This window comes from Lepus europaeus, chromosome 16 (genome assembly GCF_033115175.1).
Source record: "Lepus europaeus isolate LE1 chromosome 16, mLepTim1.pri, whole genome shotgun sequence".
NCBI classification, from domain to species: Eukaryota; Metazoa; Chordata; class Mammalia; order Lagomorpha; family Leporidae; genus Lepus; species Lepus europaeus.
In genome coordinates, this window is record NC_084842.1 from 91,596,808 (window position 1) to 91,619,142 (window position 22,335).

General features: G+C 55.7%; 2 protein-coding genes across 7 annotated transcripts in view; both read right to left on the minus strand.

The window, feature by feature from the left end:
- Positions 1-1,509: 1,509 nt before the first annotated feature.
- Positions 1,510-22,335, minus strand: part of PIGG (phosphatidylinositol glycan anchor biosynthesis class G (EMM blood group)) — a 33,566-nt gene continuing 12,740 nt past the window's right edge. The window contains exons 6-13 of one of the 6 annotated variants that reach the window (XM_062213643.1): positions 21,096-21,308; positions 18,082-18,299; positions 17,491-17,772; positions 15,265-15,719; positions 12,086-12,277; positions 9,078-9,387; positions 6,877-7,040; positions 1,510-1,825 (exon numbers count right to left, since the gene is read on the minus strand). In XM_062213643.1, coding sequence (XP_062069627.1) covers positions 1,612-1,825; positions 6,877-7,040; positions 9,078-9,387; positions 12,086-12,277; positions 15,265-15,719; positions 17,491-17,772; positions 18,082-18,299; positions 21,096-21,308 — 2,048 coding nt within the window. In that variant the 3' untranslated portion in view covers positions 1,510-1,611. Of the gene's footprint in view, positions 1,829-6,876; positions 7,041-8,394; positions 8,564-9,077; positions 9,388-12,085; positions 12,278-15,264; positions 15,720-17,490; positions 17,773-18,081; positions 18,300-21,095; positions 21,309-22,335 lie in introns of those variants that run through there. The other 5 variants (XM_062213642.1, XR_009868235.1, XR_009868234.1 and 2 more) reach the window with 5 other exon arrangements.
- LOC133775361 (uncharacterized) lies at positions 5,008-6,869 on the minus strand. The gene is made up of 2 exons (XM_062213646.1): positions 5,442-6,869; positions 5,008-5,357 (listed from the first exon to the last, which is right to left on the minus strand). Exon 1 carries the CDS (start codon positions 6,595-6,597, stop codon positions 5,482-5,484), a length of 1,116 nt encoding a protein of 371 aa, XP_062069630.1. The 5' UTR covers positions 6,598-6,869; the 3' UTR covers positions 5,008-5,357; positions 5,442-5,481.

Genomic DNA, 22,335 nt, shown 5'->3' on the forward strand with positions numbered 1-22,335 from the left:
GGAGAAACAGACAGAAAGGTCCTGCTGGTTCACTCCCCAAATGGCCACAGTGGCCGGAGTTGAGCAAATCCTAAGCAAGGAGCCAGGAGCTTCTTCGGGGTCTCCTTTGTGGGTGCAGGGCTCAAGCACTTGGGCCGTCCTTTGCTGCTCTCCCAGGTGCATCAGCAGGGAGCTGGATCAGAAGTGAAACATCTGGGACTTGAACCAGCACTGCAGGCAGAGGCTTCCTCTTCTACACTGGCCCCCTACAGACTTTTTGATGAGACTGATGATGTCACAGTCATTCCTGGTACTGATTAACGAACCGTCTACATTTGGAAATCTACAGAACTGAGTCAGGATGGCGGGTTTCCACTCAAAAGGGCACAAACATTCATATACTTTGATTCTACACTGCAACCAATGTTTATTTTTTTTTAAGTCTTATTTTAAAAAATAGCTTAGGTTGCACAGATAGTAGGGAGAATTCCATGTACCCTTCACCAAGCTGTCCCCAGTGGTGCCACCTTACGTTCCCATCGTCCATGGTCAAGACCAGGCAAATGAGGGGCGCAGTCTATGAACCCAGGAAACCACCGCAGGAGGGTTTCCCTGATTTTCACACACACTCCTTCCTTCTTGTTCAACTATTGTTTAAGAAGTTATCATTTGTCAGGTTTTGGTGTTGGCACCAAAAAACAACATACAAAGTACTCAGAAAAGGAGATGAAAAAAACCTCCTTCCTCTTCCAGCTGGGCGTGCGCATGGGGCTGGATTTTCTTACCACTCAGCGATATATACAACAGAGCGAACGGAGACTCCGAGTGACCTCGGGAAAGTCAGACGCTACAGAGATTTGTGAGAACATCAGACACTCAGTATTTCTGTTTTGGAAATAGTTCTTTTTCTTTTTTGACAGGCAGAGTGGATAGTGAGAGAGAGACAGAGAGAAAGGTCTTCCTTTTTGCCGTTGGTTCACCCTCCAATGGCCACTGCGGCCGGCACATCGTGCTGATCTGAAGCCAGGAGCCAGGTGCTTCTCCTGGTCTCCCATGCGGGTGCAGGACCCAAGGACTTGGGCCATAGCAGACAGCTGGCCTGGAAGAGAGGCTACCGGGATAGAATCCGGCGCCCCAACCGGGACTAGAACCTGGTGTGCCGGCGCTGCAAGGCGGAGGATTAGCCTGTTAAGCCACGGCGCCGGCCAGTTATTTTTCTTAAAAATGGTCTATTAATATAGGTGAACATGTATCAGTATAAGCCACATTAACCCAAAGCCCGGTGGCCTTGGTGCTGAGCGAGGCGATCCTGGCAGCCTCCTCCCATGGAGCTCCCTGGCCTTGGCAATCCACAGCAAGACCGAAGCCAGAGCACTTCACAAGCCGACCACCTCATCAGTCGCCCAGAGGGGTGCTACCGCGACCGTCAAGGGCACTGCTGAGTACGCAGAGCAACCTTTTATTACTGTTTATAGTGAAACTAAATTCAATCATCAAAGAAATTGAGACTATTCACTGACTCCACAGCATTCCTCTCCTTTAAAAAATTTTAATTCTGCATTTGTTTGAACAGACTTCTAACACTCAGAGCCACGACCGAGCGGCCGACTGGTTCCCCGCACCCATCTTTGTCTACGAGGTCGTGATGCTGGTTCGGTCCATGGCTGTGAAGAAGGCGCAGACGGCAGCCGTCACGAGCAGGTGCATCCCCTCGTAGAGGAGCTTTGGAGAAAACACGCTCCATATGAACAAGTGGTAGCGCAGGGACGACACCAGGACGATGTACACAGCCACCGGGACGGAGCAGATCAGCGCGTAGCAGAAGCAGGCATGACTCAGCGCTGTACTGCTGTCAATCAAAAGGAAGATGCGCATCAGCGTGTGCCCTCGCACGCCAGTGAGGCAAGAGCACCCGGTAACCCGTGCCCATGTGGCTTGTGACTGCAGAAACGCGCCGGGGTGAGAGCACACCGCACCCTTCCTTCCACGTCCTCACGCAGCTACTGGACACCACGCTGGGCATTCCTGCAGCTGTCAGGAAGCGACAACTTCTGTCAGGAAAAATACAGCAGCGCAGACAGAGGAGCAGACAGAAGAGTTCCCCCGAAATGCTCCTAAAACCTAACTGGACATAAAAGTGACTCAGAGGCTTTGCCAGAAATGTCGTCCCAGGGCCTGTCCTCCAGGGAAACCTGGACCTGCAGCCCGGGTGGGTGGAGTCTGTAATGCTCGCGGGCACCGCGGTGCCCGAGGAGGCAGTTGCTGTGGGCGGCTCGAATTCTCTTCAGAGACACCACCATCTGAGCTTGTGCAAAGTGCATAGCTACTCACCAAAAACTTACATCCATGACATACTGTTTGACATAAACAACGGATGCTCACAAAAGGCAAGGTACAAGCACAGACTCCAGCCATGGGCTTCTTCCTCTCTGTCTGGCCTGGGGACTGCACACCAGCACCCGATACTGAACTCATAGCGAGGAGCGGCATTCCTGAAGCCACAGCCCCTCTGAGACCCGCCCAGTCTTGTCACCTCTGCTCTGAAGCATCTGGAGGCCCAGTGCCAGGCACCTCCCACACCACAGCTGCATTTCTGACCAGTCACACGTCCTGAGAGGGCAAGAACCACACACCATGTCCGTGGCCCTGCCCCACCATCAGCCCACACCACATCCTGCCTGGCCCTACAGCGTGGCCTCGAGTGCTCACGGGTGACCTTCGCTGGCAGTGTGTGCCCACACCAGTGCTACAGGGTACAGGGCTGGCACAGGACGCAGGGCAGGGTGCAGCGCTTGGACTCAGCAGCAGGTGTTCTGTTAAGGGGGTCCAGCCAGGCCCCTCCTCCATGTGCCAGTCAGGATGTCCTTGAAATGTCTCCTGCTTCAGTGTCCGCTTTCCAGCCACGCACACCAAGAGCCACTGAGGGTGGCTGGCCCTAGTGGACACCTGAGCTGAGCCCTGCACAGCACCAGCAGGCCCTCACTGGCCCTCCCTCCACAGCACGCACACAGATCTGCCACCCTGGCATGCAGGTGGCACCACGTTCTCCATTTGGCTTCCCTGGTACCCCACTGGCCTGTGGTTTCTGGGTTCAGATCCTCACAGCTGCACTGCTGGCCCTGATTTGGTAACTGACCAGTAGGGAGCTGCACCCAAGGAGTTTCCTCATCCACTCTGGGTCCCTGGTTATGGCTGTTTGTCTCCAGGGAGTAGAAGCAGGGGCTCTGCCGTGAGCCAGGGCAGACAGCACGTTGGCAGGTGGGGCTCTGACAAGGCACCACCCGCACCTGGCACCACCACCGCACATCCACTCAGAAGGCCACTGCCTCACCCTTCACCATAGCAGCCAGCGGGCCTGCCGACTCCCCAGCCCCAGCGTGGGCCACCCGCCCACAGCCGCAAGTGAAACTTGGCGTTTTAGGCTTTTAGAAATGGAGACAGAGGGAACTGTCACACAACATTCTCCAACTGGTGAGCATGCCTTGGCTCACTTTCCACAAAATGCTTTGTTCTTTTCTCTCCCAAGTGGCTGTGGAGCAGAGAAGGGTGCCGGGCACACAAGAGACAAGTCCCTTCCCACCGAGGATGTGACTAAAGCTACAGGGTGATGAGCCCACGGCTCCCCCTTTACTCAGCCACCAGCCTGGCAGGCCTGGGTGGTCTCAGTGGGAGTGGCCCCACTACACACACGGAAGGCTGTGTGCACCAGAGCAAAGCAGTTCTCCCTGCTCCCGAACTCTCTGGTCACTGTTGGCACGATGGACACTAAGAAGCACACCCATGCCACTGGGACTCAGGCTGGAGAGTTCTTGGCCAAGGCCAGACAGTCATGAGCGCCTCTAAGTGTCCTTCACCACAGGTGGGAAAACCAGGCAGGCACCCCACTGTCTGGGCTCTGGGGGTACCCTCACCCCGGTCTCAGAAGTGCAGGTGCTCAGGCTGCTGCCGAACAGCAGGAGCCTCTGTTGGGGAGGACTAGATGTAGAGCAAATAATAAGGATGCTGGCCCTGTTACACACACACACACACACACACACAGAGCCTGGCCCTGTTACACACACACATACACACACACACAGCCTGGCCCTGTTACACACACACACAGAGCCTGGCCCTGTTACACACACACACACAGAGCCTGGCCCTGTTACACACACACACACACAGAGCCTGGCCCTGTTACACACACACACACATACACAGTGCCTGGTCCTGTTACACACACACACACAGAGCCTGGCCCTGTTACACACACACACACAGAGCCTGGCGCTGTTACACACACACACACAGAGCCTGGCCCTGTTACACACACACACACAGAGCCTGGCCCTGTTACACACACACACAGAGCCTGGCCCTGTTACACACACACACAGAGCCTGGCCCTGTTACACACACACACAGAGCCTGGCCCTGTTACACACACACACACACAGAGCCTGGCCCTGTTACACACACACACACAGAGCCTGGCCCTGTTACACACACACACACAGAGCCTGGCCCTGTTATACACACACACACATGACGAGCCTGGCCCTGTTACACACACACACAGCCTGGCCCTGTTACACACACACACACAGAGCCTGGCCCTGTTACACACACACACAGAGCCTGGCCCTGTTATACACACACACACACAGAGCCTGGCCCTGTTATACACACACACATGCAGAGCCTGGCCCTGTTACACACACACACACAGCCTGGCCCTGTTACACACACACACACAGCCTGGCCCTGTTACACACACACACAGAGCCTGGCCCTGTTACACACACACACACATACACAGAGCCTGGCCCTGTTACACACACACACACAGAGCCTGGCCCTGTTACACACACACACACAGAGCCTGGCCCTGTTACACACACACACAGCCTGGCCCTGTTACACACACACACAGAGCCTGGCCCTGTTACACACACACACAGAGCCTGGCCCTGTTACACACACACACACAGAGCCTGGCCCTGTTACACACACACACACAGAGCCTGGCCCTGTTACACACACACACATACACAGAGCCTGGCCCTGTTACACACACACACAGAGCCTGGCCCTGTTACACACACACACACAGAGCCTGGCCCTGTTACACACACACACACACACAGAGCCTGGCCCTGTTATACACACACACACATGCAGAGCCTGGCCCTGTTACACACACACACACAGAGCCTGGCCCTGTTATACACACACACATGCAGAGCCTGGCCCTGTTACACACACACACAGAGCCTAGCCCTGTTACACACACAGAGCCTGGCCCTGTTATACACACACACACATGCAGAGCCTGGCCCTGTTACACACACACACAGAGCCTGGCCCTGTTACACACACACACACAGAGCCTGGCCCTGTTACACACACACACAGAGCCTGGCCCTGTTACACACACACACAGAGCCTGGACCTGTTACACACACACACAGAGCCTGGACCTGTTACACACACACACATACACAGCATGGGAGGAAACGGTTAGGGATGACTCTGGCGTCTCCTGAGGAGCCATCTGCCCGTGGCCCCAGGGGAGGAGGGGCTTCCAGGAACAAGGGCCCAGGGCAGCAGAGCAGACACAGCCTGACGGGGACGGTGTTCTCGGTGCTCAACCTCCATGCGCTGCACCCTCAGTGCTCCAGCTCCACACAGCATGGATGGCTCCAGCAGTGGCTCCGAGTCCCAGGACACACACAGCCTCCAGCAGTGGCCTCTGAGTCCCAGGACACACACAGCCTCCAGCAGTGGCTCCGAGCCCCAGGACACACACAGCCTCCAGCAGTGGCTCCGAGCCCCAGGACACACACAGCCTCCAGCAGTGGCCTCTGAGTCCCAGGACACACACAGCCTCCAGCAGTGGCCTCCGAGTCCCAGGACACACACAGCCTCCAGCAGTGGCTCCAAGCCCCAGGACACACACAGCCTCCAGCAGTGGCCTCCGAGCCCCAGGACACACACAGCCTCCAGCAGTGGCTCCGAGCCCCAGGACACACACAGCCTCCAGCAGTGGCTCCAAGCCCCAGGACACACACAGCCTCCAGCAGTGGCCTCCGAGCCCCAGGACACACACAGCCTCCAGCAGTGGCTCCGAGCCCCAGGACACACACAGCCTCCAGCAGTGGCCTCCAAGCCCCAGGACACACACAGCCTCCAGCAGTGGCTCCGAGCCCCAGGACACACACAGCCTACAGCAGTGGCCTCCGAGCCCCAGGACACACACAGCCTCCAGCAGTGGCTCCGAGCCCCAGGACACACACAGCCTCCAGCAGTGGCTCCGAGCCCCAGGACACACACAGCCTCCAGCAGTGGCCTCCGAGCCCCAGGACACACACAGCGTCCAGCAGTGGCTCCGAGCCCCAGGACACACACAGCCTCCAGCAGTGGCCTCCAAGCCCCAGGACACACACAGCCTCCAGCAGTGGCCTCCGAGTCCCAGGACACACACAGCCTCCAGCAGTGGCTCCGAGCCCCAGGACACACACAGCCTCCAACAGTGGCTCCGAGCCCCAGGACACACACAGCCTCCAGCACTGGCTCCGAGCCCCAGGACACACACACTCTGCCAGCTGCCCTCAAGGGCTGGCTTCTCTCCAGCATGGTTTCCTGAGACTCCAGCTGTGTCTCTCGTCTTCCTATCTCAGACGGGCAGAACTACCCAACCCTCACCCCCTGCCAGCCTCGCCTCGAACGCCACAAAAACATGGGGAGGCAGGGGAGGGGTTTCGCAGCCTGTGCTGGTGTGGACTGGGAGACCCTCGGGTCTGCATCAGGCTTGTTCCTTCTTCATGGAGAGCAGGGCAATCCGTGAAAAGATGGCTGGCCCTCAGCGCTCAGGCACCGGCCGTGAGACTGTGCTGGGACCTGTGAGGGCTTCACCTGCTTCTCTCCGAGCTCAGGAAGTGCACCAAGTGGCAGGCCCACAGCAGGGGCCCCACATATGTCGCAAATGCCGTCAGGAGCATGGCTGGGGTTTCCACGTATGCATCGAAGCCCACGAAGCCTGCAGAGATGTCCACTGTGGCGATGTTGTTGGAGTTGCCCTGGAACACAGAACACGGCTGCCTGGGTCTCAGGGCACAGCACTGTGTAGACACACAGCCACAGGAGCCACAGGCCGTGCTGAGAGCCAGCTTCCCGGCCACTCCTCCAGGTCCCCGGGTCAGCCATGGGTGAGTTGTATGTCCATTTGCCTGGGTCACTGCAGGCCTGGGAGGATGAGATGAGGTGACACAAGTGTTGGCTCTTCTCAAGAGCTGCCCACCTTCAGTGTGCTGACCGATCACGGCACAGGGACCTCCCCAAGGAGCCTGACCCGAGAACAGCTGGCTCTAGGAGGCACAGCTTCCCTGCCCAGCTGTGGCAGCAGACACCGAGGAGGGGTACAAATGGAGCTCGGTCACTCGTATCATCCCTGCGAGCACTGTCACTGAGACTGGTCAGTGACTGGCCCTGGGCCGTGTCCACGTGGCACGCCCTGTGTGGGAGGTGTGGTGCCTAAGGAAAGGGTCTCCCAGGGTTCTGTCTCCCTCTCTGTTCTCCCTCTCATGGATGCCGGGTCATGGAGCCAGACAATTCTGGCTCAGCGGCACCCGTGGACCCAGGGAGTCACCATGCTGTGCTGTGTCCCCTCCACACTCACCTCTTGCCCAAGCCCTCTGACGGACTGGCACCAAGTGACTCCCCCTGAAACCCACTTTCCTTTGTGCCACCCCTGGGATCTCCCAGGCTTAGAAGCCCCCACCCCCCACCCCGCCCTGCCCTGAGGGAGACACAGAGGCAGCAGTGGGTGTGGAGTAGGGGGAGGGCAGAACCTCAAGCCTACAGGAAGCAGGTCTGATGGCCCCGGGCAGGCTTGGCCAGGCAGAGGGACGGCCACGTGGCTCCAGCAGCTCACAGGCTCCTGTCTCACTCTGGGACAGATGCCCAGCACTCAGAATGGTGCCTGAGGCAGCAGCACCATTTTGTGGAGTTGTGTGCATGGCCATCTTGGGGCATCCCATGCTGCCCAGTGCTTCTTCCCGGGGCCACCACGGAACCTGGGCCACACCCTCCCAAGGAGCCAGGGGAACGCCAGAGGCTGCTGTTAACCCAGGTCACAAGAACCCCAGAAGGGACAGTCTCTGTGCTGTCCCCAGAGATCAGGAAACAGGCACTGGCAAGTGCTGGACAGCAGCGCCCAATCTTGCACCACCGGTAGTGCTCCTCGGGACACCCACTTACACCTCTGTGCCTTGAACCCTCAACAGCAGGCTGAGTGGGTGAGGACAGCCAGGAAGCAGCAGCCAGGCTGAGCCTGGTGGGTCAGGTGAACAGAGTGCTTTGAGATTTCTCTCGCTTCACCCTCACCACGCTGGGCTCCAGGGTCAGAGGGACACACAGAGAAGAACCATGCACCTGTGGGCTGCTGCGAGGGTCAGGCCAGGGGCACAGGAAGCCAGCAGAGGAGGAGACAGGGACAGGGAGGAGGCCGATCTGTCTGGACACATGGAGCTGGACACGCCTTCCGGGGACTGGATGGAGGAGGGGTAGACACCGACGCACCCAGAGGAAATGCAGACCCTCACTGCAGGGAAGAGAAAGTGTGGCCGAGTCGGCTGGTAGCTGCTGCACTGCTGCAGGACCACAGAGAGCTGCAGCACCTGGCCCCCACTCCTGGGGGTGCCAGGCCTGTCCACCTGCCCAGGTGCTGTTCTAGCCATGCCGGACGGAGAGGGGCCTGGACTTGTCTGCGAGGGATCTCTGACGAGATGATCCCTGTATGGACGGCCCACTTACCTGTGGCTCAGGAAGCACATTTGTCACACAGAGCAAATGGAAAGCAGGGTGCACTCCTTATCTGCTTCATATAGACAAATCCTGCGTCTCACACACCCATGCCTCCACACTCGGGTGACTGACTACACCTTCTCCTACAAAGTACACACGACATTTGAGCACAATTAACCAAGCCAGACTGATGGTTCTTTCAACAAACAAGTATAATTTCCTGACTTGAGAAATTTTCTCCAAGAAAAACCAAAAGATCAGATACCTAGGAAGTTCACCGCCTTCTACCCAGGAGGCTAATGAAAACCTACCTGAAAATAGAAGAAGGCTTGACCGAACCAGTAGTGCATGACAGTGATCTCAGCGGTGCTGTGTTGCAGCGGCTTCCAGATGAACGAGGTCATGACCGTCTGAATCAGGAGGCTGGACGCTAAAACCGGAAGATTATGTGGCCTGGAGAGCAACGCCGCCAGAAGAACCAGTCCACTAAATATCTCCCACAAACCCACAGTCTTGGTTTTGAAGTCTGCAGCCAGGACTTGAGATTTAAGTAAGTCTTTGGTGCCCGTGAACAGAATGCCAAGGACAAAGACATAAACAAAACGGGCTTCAATGATACCCCTAAAAAAACCAAAAGAAGTTAGATTTGTTAGCTAGAGAAATTGACCCGCACGTTTTCCCATGAAAAACATGTCTACCTAGGAAATACACGACTGTGCCAGTGCACCACCCCCAGGCGGCTCTGCAGGCGGGCGTGCCTGTCTCCGCACAGCACCTGCAAGGCCAATAGGCACTTCCCCGTGGGCACCTTCTTCTTCTTCTTTTATTTATTTATTTTTTGACAGGCAGAGTGGACAGTGAGAGAGAGAGACAGAGAGAAAGGTCTTCCTTTTCGCCGTTGGTTCACCCTCCAATGGCCGCTGCGGCTGGCGCACCGCGCTGATCCGAAGGCAGGAGCCAGGTGCTTCCTCCTGGTCTCCCATGCGGGTGCAGGGCCCAAGCACTTGGGCCATCCTCCACTGCACTCCCGGGCCATAGCAGAGGGCTGGCCTGGAAGAGGGGCAACCGGGACAGAATCCGGCGCCCCGACTGGGGCTAGAACCTGGTGTGCCAGCGCCACAGGTGGAGGATTAGCCTACTGTGCCGCGGCGCTGGCCGTGGGCACCTTCTTGACGGAAATAAATCCTCCTTGTCTGGCTGCACGCAGGAGTCATGCCCTTGTGGCATGCCGGGAAAACTGCCCACCGGCTTTGCATAGCGGCTGTGAAAAGCCACTACCACAGAAGATCCAACTTTATCAGGGATTTCCCCACGTTCCTGAATGCTACCTGTGCAACTGAGTGTGCTCAGGATGGAGCAGACTGAAACACGGGCTGGCGTGTTTACCCATACGCACATGCAGTCAAATCGGGGTCCAGACCCCCAGTCTGCACTCTGCTATTTGGGACAAGCTAATTGACACTTCTGACACTTAGCTTCAGCATTTGCAAAGAGAAACGGAATTTTTACCACACACAGTCCTAGTGCTAGGGATTCACCAAGAGGAAGTTTGACACTGAGCACATGCTCAGAAATGTCGAGGACTGTTGTGCAATCAGGTATGTGAGCACTTCACCTGGAGTTATGTGTCCAGGAAACAGTTTCTGACACCACACTCGGGAACTGCACCTTATGAAGCACACATACCCCTAAAACAGTATCTTAAATTGATTTTGTAAACAAAATAGTTTATATATACTGGAAAAGCTCCTCATTTAAAACAGAGCTAAGTAAATAAGTTTAAATAAAGTGTCATCATAATAATATATTTGTTTTGAAAAACTGAATTTTCTTATATCAGATTCCCTAGAAAGGGTTATTCACTTAAAAAAATTCCCCTTTTTAGTGCAAACAGTGATATTGCATGCCCTGGACCTGGTGGCATGGCCCTGGCTGAGGAGCGGGGGTCAGGTACCTGCAGCCCCATAGGTCAAGGTGTGCACTTACAGGACAGCTAATGGCATCCCCACACAAGTTCAAAGAAAGGAGACGTCCCAGAGAAGGACATGGAGTGGGCTGTACCCAGAAGGGAGGGAAGGGCAGGTCAGGGGTGGACAGGAGGGGCCATTGAGAGATGCTGTGGCTGGGGGTGAGATGTCTCGGCTGGCTATCCTCCTCACCTGAAGCACCCAAGCCTGTACGTGCCCACCCAGCACCACCCCGCTCGACACCCATTCCAGCCTGGGCTCTGTGGGAGAAGAGAGAAGGGGCTGAATGCAAAGGACTTTAGGATCCTGGATGACTTTGGTCACAGCCGACCTGGAGCCAGGATGATCTTCAATGTCAGGACAGATGGGCAGGAAGAAGGTGAACCAGCCAAAGCATGTTGAAGGAAAAAAGACATTTTGAAAGTGATGATTAAAGTCTTGCAATACATGATGCTGAAGTTAGGTGCGAAGATCTGAGAGGAAATGAGGCACTGATGTTACACTGCACCGTGAGACACAAACACCCACAAACACGAAGCCAGCCCTGACACCTGCCCAGAGTCTGACTGTGACATCAAAAGCCCCTGTCTCCAAAGAGCACCCCAACTCCTGCAGCTGCTCCAGCTGGCCTCCCTGCCCAGAGACAGTTCACTCAGACCCCCCACTGCCTGTGCTGGTCAGCAGACACTTCCAGGTGTGCCCCTTGCGCTCCTAGCCACCCACACAGCCTGGTCACAGCCCTTTAGTCTGGTAAGAAAAGTAATCCTTGTTAATTCTAGACATCAGCAAGGTATAAAAATGAGTAAAAGAGGAAGGCTACAGCAACCAACATTTTAGTATTCAGTCTTTGTTGTCAACATAAAAAAGCACACCCGGTGAGCTGAGATCACTCTCAAAACACACTGCCCAACAGCAGCCTGCTCCCATATAACGCTGTAACACGGCTGAGTGCGACAGCCCCGACGGCTGGAACATCACCCTTGTCTTCTTTGCAACTGGGAAGGATGCCTCAGTGAGCATGCCTGTGCCCCAAACCCAGGCCACCCCTCCACTGTGCTCTTGAGACACATGGAGAGTGGCGGCATGGGTGGCATGGGGTCAGCCACACTTTACACGTGGCCTTCCAGCTGGCCTCCGGGCACCCCGCCCCACCATCCACACCCCAGCTGTCCTGTGCTCCATCCTGGGGTTTTATTTGGAAATAATTTGTCTTCCTTACAAACCAGAGACTGCTGACAAAACTGCCAGCTGGGGTTCTCTTGGGTTCTAGCAGCTGTTGGTGGAAAATCTGTGAGTACAGAAAACAGCGGAATACACGGAGGAGCAGAGCCCCGTGTCTGCAGTGCACTTACTTAGAAATGTCTTTGCTGTCTGGTCGCCACGGGAACAGCACGTTTCCAACGGCCACCCTGTAGCAGTAGACGCCCAGCAGCCCGAGTGCCAGGGCCCCCTTGGACACGGGGGAGCAGCCCCTCTGGGCCAGCACGAAAACCACAAGGAGGGAAAGGGCGGCCAGGGCAGACAGCTCAGCTTTGTGGTCAGAGCTGTAAAAGACGGAGAAAGCAGTCACCACCAAGTGGAGGCAGGGCTCCAGGGAGTCTGCACCCAGTGTCCTGGAAGAACCGGACTAAAACTGGGGGTCAGCTTGTGCAACAGGGGGTTAAGCCACACCGGTGACATCCCACACTGACCGCCAGTTCCAGCCCCGCTGCTCTACTTCTGATCCAGCCCCCTCCTAATGCACGTGGGAAGGCAACTGATGACAGCCCAAGAACTTGGGTCCCTGACAACGACACATGGGAGACCCGGATGGAATTCCAGGCTTCCGACTTTGGCCTGGCCCAACCCTAGCCTTGTGGCCACTGGGGGAGTAAACTAGTGGATGGAAGAGCTCGCTCTGTTTCTCCCATGCTCTGTCACTCTGCCTTTCAAATAAATTAATTAATCTTTTTTCTTAAGCTGTATGAGAAGTAGTTGGTTTTCTTGAAAAAAAAAATGTTGGTTATTTAAATTCAAAGGTCTTTTTAAATTTTGTTTATTTATTTATTTTGAGAGACAGAGAGAGACAGATAGCTTCCATCCACAGGTTCACTCCCTAAATGCCCACAATGGGCCAGGCAGAAGACAGGAGCTGGGAACTCAAACAAGGTCTCCTGAGTGGTGGCAGGGACCAAGTACTTGAGCCATTCTGAGCTGCCTCCTAGGGTGCACAGTAGCAGGAAGTTCAAGCCAGGAGCTGGAGCCAGGTACTCAACTCAGGTACTGTGATATGGGATGGGGTGTCTTAACTGCTAGGTTAAATGCCTGTCCCAAAGGTTCTTAAAACATGACAGATGTCAACCTGAACCCTCCCTTCCTGCCCACAGGTGGCCCGGCTTGGCTCCAAAAGACTCTCGTCCCTCTGTCGCCCTCTTCTGGGAGAGTCTGGTATCTCCCAGGGTACACCCTGCTCACCTGGATGCTCTGTCGCAGGTTTCTCAGAGACCTCTGGGCCCCTATGAGCTGCCATTGCCCCCCAGCCCTGGGGGGATGGGGGGAGGATGCAGAAGCTGCTGGCTCCTCCCAGTGCCTGGGAGTGCTGAGAAGGCCAAGCTCCCGTCTGCTTTACTCACCACAGCTCACAAGGGCAAAGGCTACACAGCCATAGTTGCTAAATGGGTGAACAGACATTCTGGCAAGGTGCACACGTGCAACAGCTACTTCAGAAAATGCAGAGGGAGGGCCGGCGCTGTGGTGCAGCAGGGTAATGCCTTGGCATGAGGTGCCGGCATCCCATATGGGCACCGGTTCGAGACCTGGCTGCTCCACTTCCCATCCAGCTCTCTACTATGGCCTGGGAAAGCAGTGGAAGATGGTCCAAGTCCTTGGGCCCCTGCACCCACATGGGAGACCCAGAAGAAGCTCCTGGCTCCTGCCTTCGGATTGGCACAGCTCCAGCCGTTGCGGCCACCTGGGGAGTGAACCAATGGATGGAAGACTCTCTCTCTGACCCTCTCTCCCTCAGCAACTCTTTCAAATAAATAAATATATCTTTAAAACAGAAAATGCAGAGGGAGACGTGGCCAGCATGGGATGGAGGAGCCAGGATGAAGGGCCTCAGCCTGGGCGGGGTCTGCCGGGTGCCTGCCTGCTATTGCTCTGTACATTAAACTTAACTTTTACGCACAGTGGGAAAGGAAAGCAGAGAGGCAGGCCACACACCTTTCAAGGACAGTCGCCGGGAGGAACGAAGGTGCAGCCTCTTTACAAACTGACTGGAATAATGCAGGGTGCAGGAGCGCCCAGCGGGAGCAGGAGGCAACACGGCCACGCCCCAGAGGACACGCTGGGCACACGCATGCCTGCACACTTTCTCCTCATGTTTCCACTTTCTGCAGCAATAGGGCGTCCGTGCTGTTCTGATTCCTGGAGCTCCCTAACACCTAGGATGGCCACACATGGCCTCTCACGGGACTGGGACAGGCATTTGGCCTGGCAGCTGGGATACCTGCGTCCCACACTGGGGAACCTGGGTTCAATTCCTGGCCCTGCTTTCCAATTCTAGCTTCTTGCCCATGTAGACTGTGGGAGGTGGAGGTGACAGTTCAAGTCACTGGGTCCCTGTCACCCATGTGGGAGACCTGGATAGAGTTCCAGACATTGTGGGCATCTGGGGAGTGAACTATCAGATGGGAGCTCCGCTGATCTCTCAGAAAAGAGGAAACGAAACATTTAAAGAGGGGATTGACTGATGTCTTCTCCCAGGCTGCTGTGCAGGCTCACGGCAGGCAGAGCTGAGATGCTCCCTGAGGTAAGTGGGGTTACCAAGGCTGTGCCAAGTCAGTCAGCCCCTTGGAGAAATTTCCCACAAGAACAACTTGGTCAGAGGAATTCCTAAGTCGCAGCTTTCAATGTGCAGGATTCTTCGGCAAAGACCGTGCCAGTGAGCCACCGAGGCTGGGTTTTATCACAGACTCTCTCTCCCTTAATAGTTACAGATTACGCCTCGTCACTGAACTTGTCATGGCTCCTTCTGCTGTTCCTGTTTTACACTGGCTTCAACAATTACAAGTCAGAACAGCAGAGCAGCTCCCTCAAAGCCTCGCTGTTCACACGCGGAGCTTTCTACTGGGCTTCCCGGCCACTGGTGAAGGCTCTAGGCGACTGGCAATCACCCCAGGGTCCTGCCCCTTCCAGGACGGAGGGAAGAAGGAGGAGGAGAGGAGAAAGGCGGGACGCAGAGGGCGTGGCTGCTCCACCCGCGTCTGGCCTCATCCCCCCTGCACACAGCACCCCTTGGAGCAGCGCCATGGGGTCAGGCAGTCAGGGCATAGGGAGTGACGATGGGGCACAGAACCTGGGGTCAGGCAGCCCAGAGCAGGGCCGTGGCAGGCACTGAACTGCGTCCTTACACACAGATTTTCAATCCAACAGTTTCAGTAAATCAGCAGTGATAAATCAAACCTAACAAGCCTCAGTATAAATTCACTTTCAACATCGATTCATCAGCTAGGGTCTATTTTCCCATTTCTCCACGGCCTTGTGCTCCCACCTGGTCAGCCAGTGGCCAAGGTCCGGCAGGTGGGCCCACTGCACCCCCGTCTGGTTCAGGGAGCGCAGCAGCCGGCAGCAGGCCAGGATCAGCCATGGGCTCGCCAGCACCATCCACCTCTCGAGGCCTCCAGGCACCGCTGAGGGGAGGCGCCTCTTACATACTCTGTCGGGCCTGGGCACACAGTAGCCCCTCCAGTCCTGCAGCGCTGGGGCAGCACAGTCGAAGCCCTGCTCCATGGGGAAGCGATGAGGAGGCTCATCATCATCTTCCAGGAAGTAGTTTCTGCAGATTTCCTGACTCAGAGCTAGACACAGAGTGTTGACGAGAAAGTACCAGGTCTGGTGCTCCTCCTCCACGAAGCTGCTGCCACCCAGACTCAAGACGTGGCCCAGTGTCCCAAAGACGATGAGAAGCTCCAACTCTGACCACTTTGAGTGAGGACGGGCAGGATTCTGTAAAAAGGAAAAACCGTGGAAAGTTCCATGCATGCTGCTGCATGGACTTCCCTGTGGAAGACACCTGCTACGCTTGCCAGCCATGGTCACTGCCCGCCCTGAACAGTCCCTTCTGCCCGTGTGCACAGCCTTTCTCCTGGGCCAGGCCCGGGGCACTCGAGCCTGCACCCTGGACTCTGGGTCCCAAGCGGAGTGGTGGTTGGGCCCTGTGAGCTGTGACCACCCAGAGGTTCTGGCGCCCAGCCCTCATGCCTCCCAGGCCTCAGCTGCCAACTCTTGCCACTGGAAACCAGATTCCTGAAGTTCCACCGAGCCAGACATCTCACTTCTGCACGAGCTCTTAGAGCTCCAGGAAGTTCCCGACAAAATGATTCATTTTGTTAAAACGACAAAGTTGGTAGCACAGCACTACCTCTTAAATATACTAACTTAAAACATTTAAAAATTAAAGATGAGGGAGTCGGTGTTGTGGCAGAGTGAGTTAAGCCACCATCTTCAGTGTTGACATCCCATAGGGGTGCTGGTTTGAGTCCCGGCTGCTCCACTTCCATTCCGGCTCCCTACTAATGTGCCTGGGAGAGCAGCAGAGGATGGTCCAAATGCTTGGGCCCTTGCACCTGCGTGGGAGACCACATGGAGCCCCAGGTTTTGGCCTGGCCCAGCCCCAATCATTGCAGTTGTTTGGGGAATGAACCAGAAGATGGAAGGTCTCTGTCTCTCCGTTTCTTTAACTCTGACTTTCAAATAAATAAATCTTTAAAAAACAAATTAAAGATGAGGACTCAAAGACTGTAATTGATCCTTCCAATACTATTTACTGGGGCTGGCGCTGTGGCATAGCTGGTAAAGCTGCCGCCTGTGGTGTCGGCATCTCACATGGGTGCCGGTTTGAGTCCTGGCTGCTCTACTTCCGATCCAGTTCTCTGCTGTGGCCTGGGAAAGCAGTAGAAGATGGCCCAAGTGCTTGAGCTCCTGCACCCGCGTGGGTGACCTGGAGGAAGCTTCTTGCTCCTGGCTTCAGATCAGCTCAGCTCCAGCTGTTGCAGTCATTTGGGGAGTGAACCAGTGGATGGAAGCACTCTCTCTCTCTGTCTCTCTCTCTACCTCTCTGTAACTCTGCCTTTCAAATAAATAAATAATTCTTAAAAAAAAACCAAACTATTTACTGTGTGCCATGAGGTACGAGAGAGATCATGGACCTCGCAGACGCCAAGAATGACCAAGGTTCTACAGAAACCCACAGCCCACAGAACCAAAGGCACCCTGAGGGCCCTGTGCTGAGAGTGGTGAGAGGGGCGGCCCCAGTCCCTCCAGCCCAGGGTCCGGGCACCGGGCACCGTGCACCCAACTGTGACCTCTTCTTCACTGCCCTGTCTCCACCACCAAGCTGAGGACTGAAGGAGCCAGTGGACACGCTGGGCCTGCAGACAGCTGCACTGCAGGAGGCACAAGCGATGAGCAGAGCACGAGCCTCCTCCAGCCTCTGGAGTGTCCACCGCTGACTCGCAGTTCAGTCCTGAGGCAGGGGGGTCCGGGGCTGCCCTCTGTCACTGCTGCGGGAGCCCCGTCTTCCACGCCCCCAACATCACAGACCTGCAGCCAGCACCGGAGGCCCCTCCCCGCCACACCCTTTGCCGTGTGTGTCCTTCAGCACCCTGCCAGCACCGCGTCTGGCATGCACCAGGAGTTCCACCACGACATGCCAAAGGAAATGACAAAAAGCAGGAAGACCGGGGGTCCCCCCAGGAGCCAGCCGCACGCCCCGTACCTTCCTCAGGAGGCTTCCAGCACGGCACACCTTGGCAAGAGCAGACACAGCTGCACAGAACAGGGCAGAAAGCAGCAGCATCACACCGCCTGCCGCCAGCCATGAGAGGCTGCAGAAATAGCAGGTGCTCTCGGTCGAGGTGCACACGATGACATGAACGGCCAACAGAACCAGGAACATCAAATAGAAGAGCAGAGAGAACGCAGGCGACAGCAGAGGAACTTCGAGCTCAGCCTCTGTGCGCAGTGCCTGTGGGGTGCTCAGGAGGAGCAGGGCAAGCACCTGGAACAGAGAATCCCACAGAGCCTGCGCTCACAGCAGGTTCACCTCCTGGCCTCGGGCGGGCCGCTCAGTGGAAAGCAAGCTCGGTAACGGACTATCCCCACCATCTGCCAGAGTGCACAGCCGGGTTTCCCGATCACCCACAGCAATGCTGGGGGCAGGCACTTGATGACTGACAATACGGTGTGTACCAGGACACACTGAAGAGTTAGGGAAACTCATCTAGTGACACCGGTGCCACTGATATTTTATACCTTAACATCTGGGTGAGTCATCCGACCACTAGCCATGACAACACGGTCGCCGTACCTCCAGAACCATGACGGCCCCTACCACCATGGAGTAGACGTCGTATTGGGCCACCTGTGTGCTCAGGGACACACTCAGCGTCCTCAGCGCATCCAGGTACTGCCTGATGACCTTGGTCCCCAGGTTGACGAGCACTTCTGAGCGGTTCTCCTCCAAGTATAGCCTCACCCAGTTCCCGTGCAGCCTTTCTGACATTTTGAACTGCTCAAATCCAGGATCTATTGAGAAAACAGAAAGATTACAGACCCACCTACCCATGGACCTACACATACCTAATCTCAAAGTATCCAGGTATCTGCAAGACAACGCGTGGCCTTCGTTTTCAGGACTGTACCTGATGCAGACAACTCAGGAAAATCACATGGCCCAAGGACGTGTGTCAGCCCCTGTGGACGCTGCCCGGACCGGGATCAGCAAGACCCGCAGCCCCAGGCCGGGTTGCCTCCTCTGCCTCCCTCAGCCCCTCCCACCTCCTCCCCCCCTTTCTTTCCGCCCTTTTCTCCTTCAATGTGCAATATAAAGACAATCCTGAAATGCACAACAGCAGCTGACCCATGGTTCTGCAGAACCCTGGTCACACAGCACATGTGGGGACCAGGCAGGCAGAGGCCTGAGCCCTCATGCAGGGTGGACCTTCTGCCCTCGCACTGACCCCACCCATTCTGTAGGCTGGGCTCCCTTCATGAGTTTGCCGGCACCTCCCTGCTCACGATGGCTGGCGAGGTTGCTCACGCTCTGCTTCTGCACCAGCCTGCCTTGCCACCGCCACCCTCTTAGCTGATGGTGGCCAATGTCCCTCCTTTCCAAAGCTGGCTGCTCTGGGCATCTTAGCCCAGACCACACTCACTTGTGGCTAGACTGGTCTGCAAACCAACAACTTCCTTCCCAAACCTCCTGGTATTTCAAGTACACTTCCTGTGCCAGTGGGGCTGTTGCAAGGGTGGGCTCAGTGGTGTCTATCTGCAGCCTCCTCGCCCCTCCTGACAGCTCTGACCAGGGACACTGTTAGCAGGCCCAGGCCTCCCCCATCACAGCAAGGACAGACCATAGAAGCCATGCCAGCTGCTGGGCGCTGAGGGACTGCAGGGAGCATCAGTGGCCAGCAGCCCTCCAAGTAGCTCATTCACTTCATCTCCCTGATGATCCCGAGAGGCAGGGATGAGCATCAGGTCCCTTATCCAGAAAGAAAACTGAGACAGAGACCAAACCACCATACGGGTCACAGAGATGGCTGGAGCAGCAGTCCAACTTCTGGTGGTCAGGAGACAGCACTAGTACCCTAATCATTACACCTACTATGACAGAGAGGGGACACCTGCTCGTATAACTCGCATCTCTAAACTGTGGACACAGCCATGGGCCTCCTGAATCTATATCACAGACAATATAATGGAGTCACAGAGACATGGGGCTCCTGTGTTTACACCACAGACTCTCTGTCACGGAGTCACAGACATTGGGGGCTCCTGTGTCTATACCACAGACTCTCTGTCACGGAGTCACAGAGACATGGGGCTCCTGAGTATATACCACAGACTCTCTGCCATGGAGTCACAGACATTGGGGGCTCCTGTGTCTATACCACAGACTCTGTCATGGAGTCACAGAGACATGGGGCTCCTGAGTCTATACCACAGACTCTCTGTCATGGAGTCACAGAGACATGGGGCTCTTGTGCATACACCACAGACTCTCTGCCATGGAGTCACAGACATTGGGGGCTCCTGTGTGTATACCACAGACTCTCTGTCATGGAGTCACAGACATGGGGGCCCCTGAGTCTATACCATAGACTCTCTGTCATGGAGTCACAGAGACAAGGGGGCTGCTGCGTCTATGCCACAGACTCTCTGTCATGGAGTCATAGACATGGAGGCTGCTGAGTCTATACCACAGACTCTCTGTCATGGAGTCAGACATGGGGGCTTCCACGTCTCCACCATAGACTGTCTGTCATGGAGTCAGAGACATGGGGCTCCTGTATCTACACTACATGGCCTTTTTACTATGGAGTCACAGAGACGTGGAAGTCACAGCGTCTACACTCCACAGGGTCCCTACCACAGATTCAGAGACCTAGGGGCAGCTGTCATATAGCTAAACCAACAGCAGGGAGCACTGACCACATGCCAGGCGAGTACCAGGGGCAAGACACAGAAGGGTGAAATACAAGTGTGCCAGCAAACCTTGTTTGTGTGAGCTCCAACACAGATTCAGAACACAACCTCCTGTCGTTCTCCACCCTCTCCTCCCCTGAAGGCACTGCAGCTGCCTCCTGACTGGTCCCCTCCCACGGCACCAGGCGGAGCCCATCTCACGGGTCCCTGCGAGGGTCTTGAAGGTTGAGGTTGGAGGTTTCAGGCTTCACAGGATCCCTGCAGGTTTCCCAGAAGCAAAGTGCGAGCCCTCCAGGGCCTCCTCTGCTGTCACAGCCACGGGCTATCCTGTCTGCTGCTCAGAGGCCAGGCTGCTCTGGAGGCCCCGGCTACCTTCGGTGCCCACCCCTCTCTGTTCATGCTTTTCTCCGACTGGCATCTACCTGATGCTTTTTCCTTTCGTCCCTCTGGAAGGTTCCATGAGGGCAGAGCCCTTGTACCACTCAATGCTTGATCTCCAGTGCAGTGGAGGATGGCCCAAGTGCTTGGGCCCTGCACCCCATGGGAGACCAGGAGAAGCACCTGGCTCCTGCCATCGGATCAGCGCGGTGCGCCGGCCGCAGCGCGCCAACTGCGGCGGCCATTGGAGGGTGAACCAATGGCAAAAGGAAGACCTTTCTCTCTGTCTCTCTCTCACTGTCCACTCTGCCTGTCAAAAAAAAAACAAAAACAAAAACAAAAACAAAACCTTCATTTAGATAAGCGGCAGTTAAGGTTCTAAGAAAACGGGAATCCCAAATGTATGATTCAAGAGTGGTAACTGTAAGTCCCTACCACAAACTGCACAAAAATACATCGGGAAAGCACTGGGCTCAGTGGGACGCGCGGGCCCAGGAGTCAGACTGTCGAGGGACTCACCTTTCTCATAGGAAGGTACATTCTCTTGCAGCAATTTGCTCAGCTGTACTGTATTCAAATGTAAAAATCTCAACTGTTCCCTCATTGGTTTCCCTTCTACAACTGGGAATAAAAGACTCCCCACACTGTCTTTTGGAATTGGCAAACCAAGTCCTATTGCTAGTGTTGCAGCCAAATCGGTCTGTTGGACACGCTGTGGACGCCGGATGCCACCTGGAAAAATGAAAGTCCTTCAGGAGATGGCATGGAGGAGACAGGAAGGAACATAACCCCAGACGAAAAGAAACACACTGCACAAAAGCGCTCCTGTTCACAGAGGCATTCCTCACGAAAGGGGCCGGCAGGTAAGCCCCCTCTGATGCTGGCACCCCCATGGGGGCTGGCTCGAGTCCTGGCTGCTCCACTTCCAACCCAGGCCCCTGCTAATGCACCTGGGAAAGCAGCAGAAGATGGCCCAGTGCTTGGGCCCCTGAGAGCCACATGGGAGACCTGGAAGAAGCTCCTGGCTTCAGCCTGGCTCAGCCCTGGCCATTGCAGCCATTTGGGAAGTGAACCAGTGGATGGAAGATCTCTCTCTCTCTCTCTGTAACTCTGCCTTTCAAATAAACAAATATATCCTTAAAAAAAGAAAAGGAGGAGGAAGACTGAGGAAAAGGCTGATAGAAACAGGTAGAGGGCTGATGCTGTGGTGTAGCAGGTAAAGCCACGGCCTGCAGTGCCGGCATCCCATGTGGGCACCGGTTCGAGACCTGGCTGCTCCATTTCCCATCCAGCTCTTTACTATGGCCTGGGAAAGCAGTGGAAGATGGCCCAAGTGCTTGGGCCCCTGCACCCATGTGGGAGACCTAGAGGAAGCTCCTGGTTCCTAGCTTTGAATCAGCACAGCTCCGGCTGTTTCAGCCATCTCGGGAGTGAACCAGCGGATGGAAGACTTTCTCTGCCTTTGCCTCTGCCTCTTGTAACTCTTCATTTCAAATAAATAAATCAATATTATAAAAAAGAAAAGAAAAGAAACAGGTGGAGCCACCTCCCTACGTGGGACAGCCCTTCAGTCGGCAAGTCTGAAGTTTCAGGTCCTAGGTGTCTGGTGAGGGGCAGAGCAGATAAGGCCTGGCTTCCTGTGCCTCAGTGTGGAGTGAGGGGGCACATGGGGCAGGAATCCCGTAAAAAGAAGTTTGCAGTGACAAACCACGCCAGCGATGATGACAGACGGCATGGCTGCCGACTACCAGACTGACGA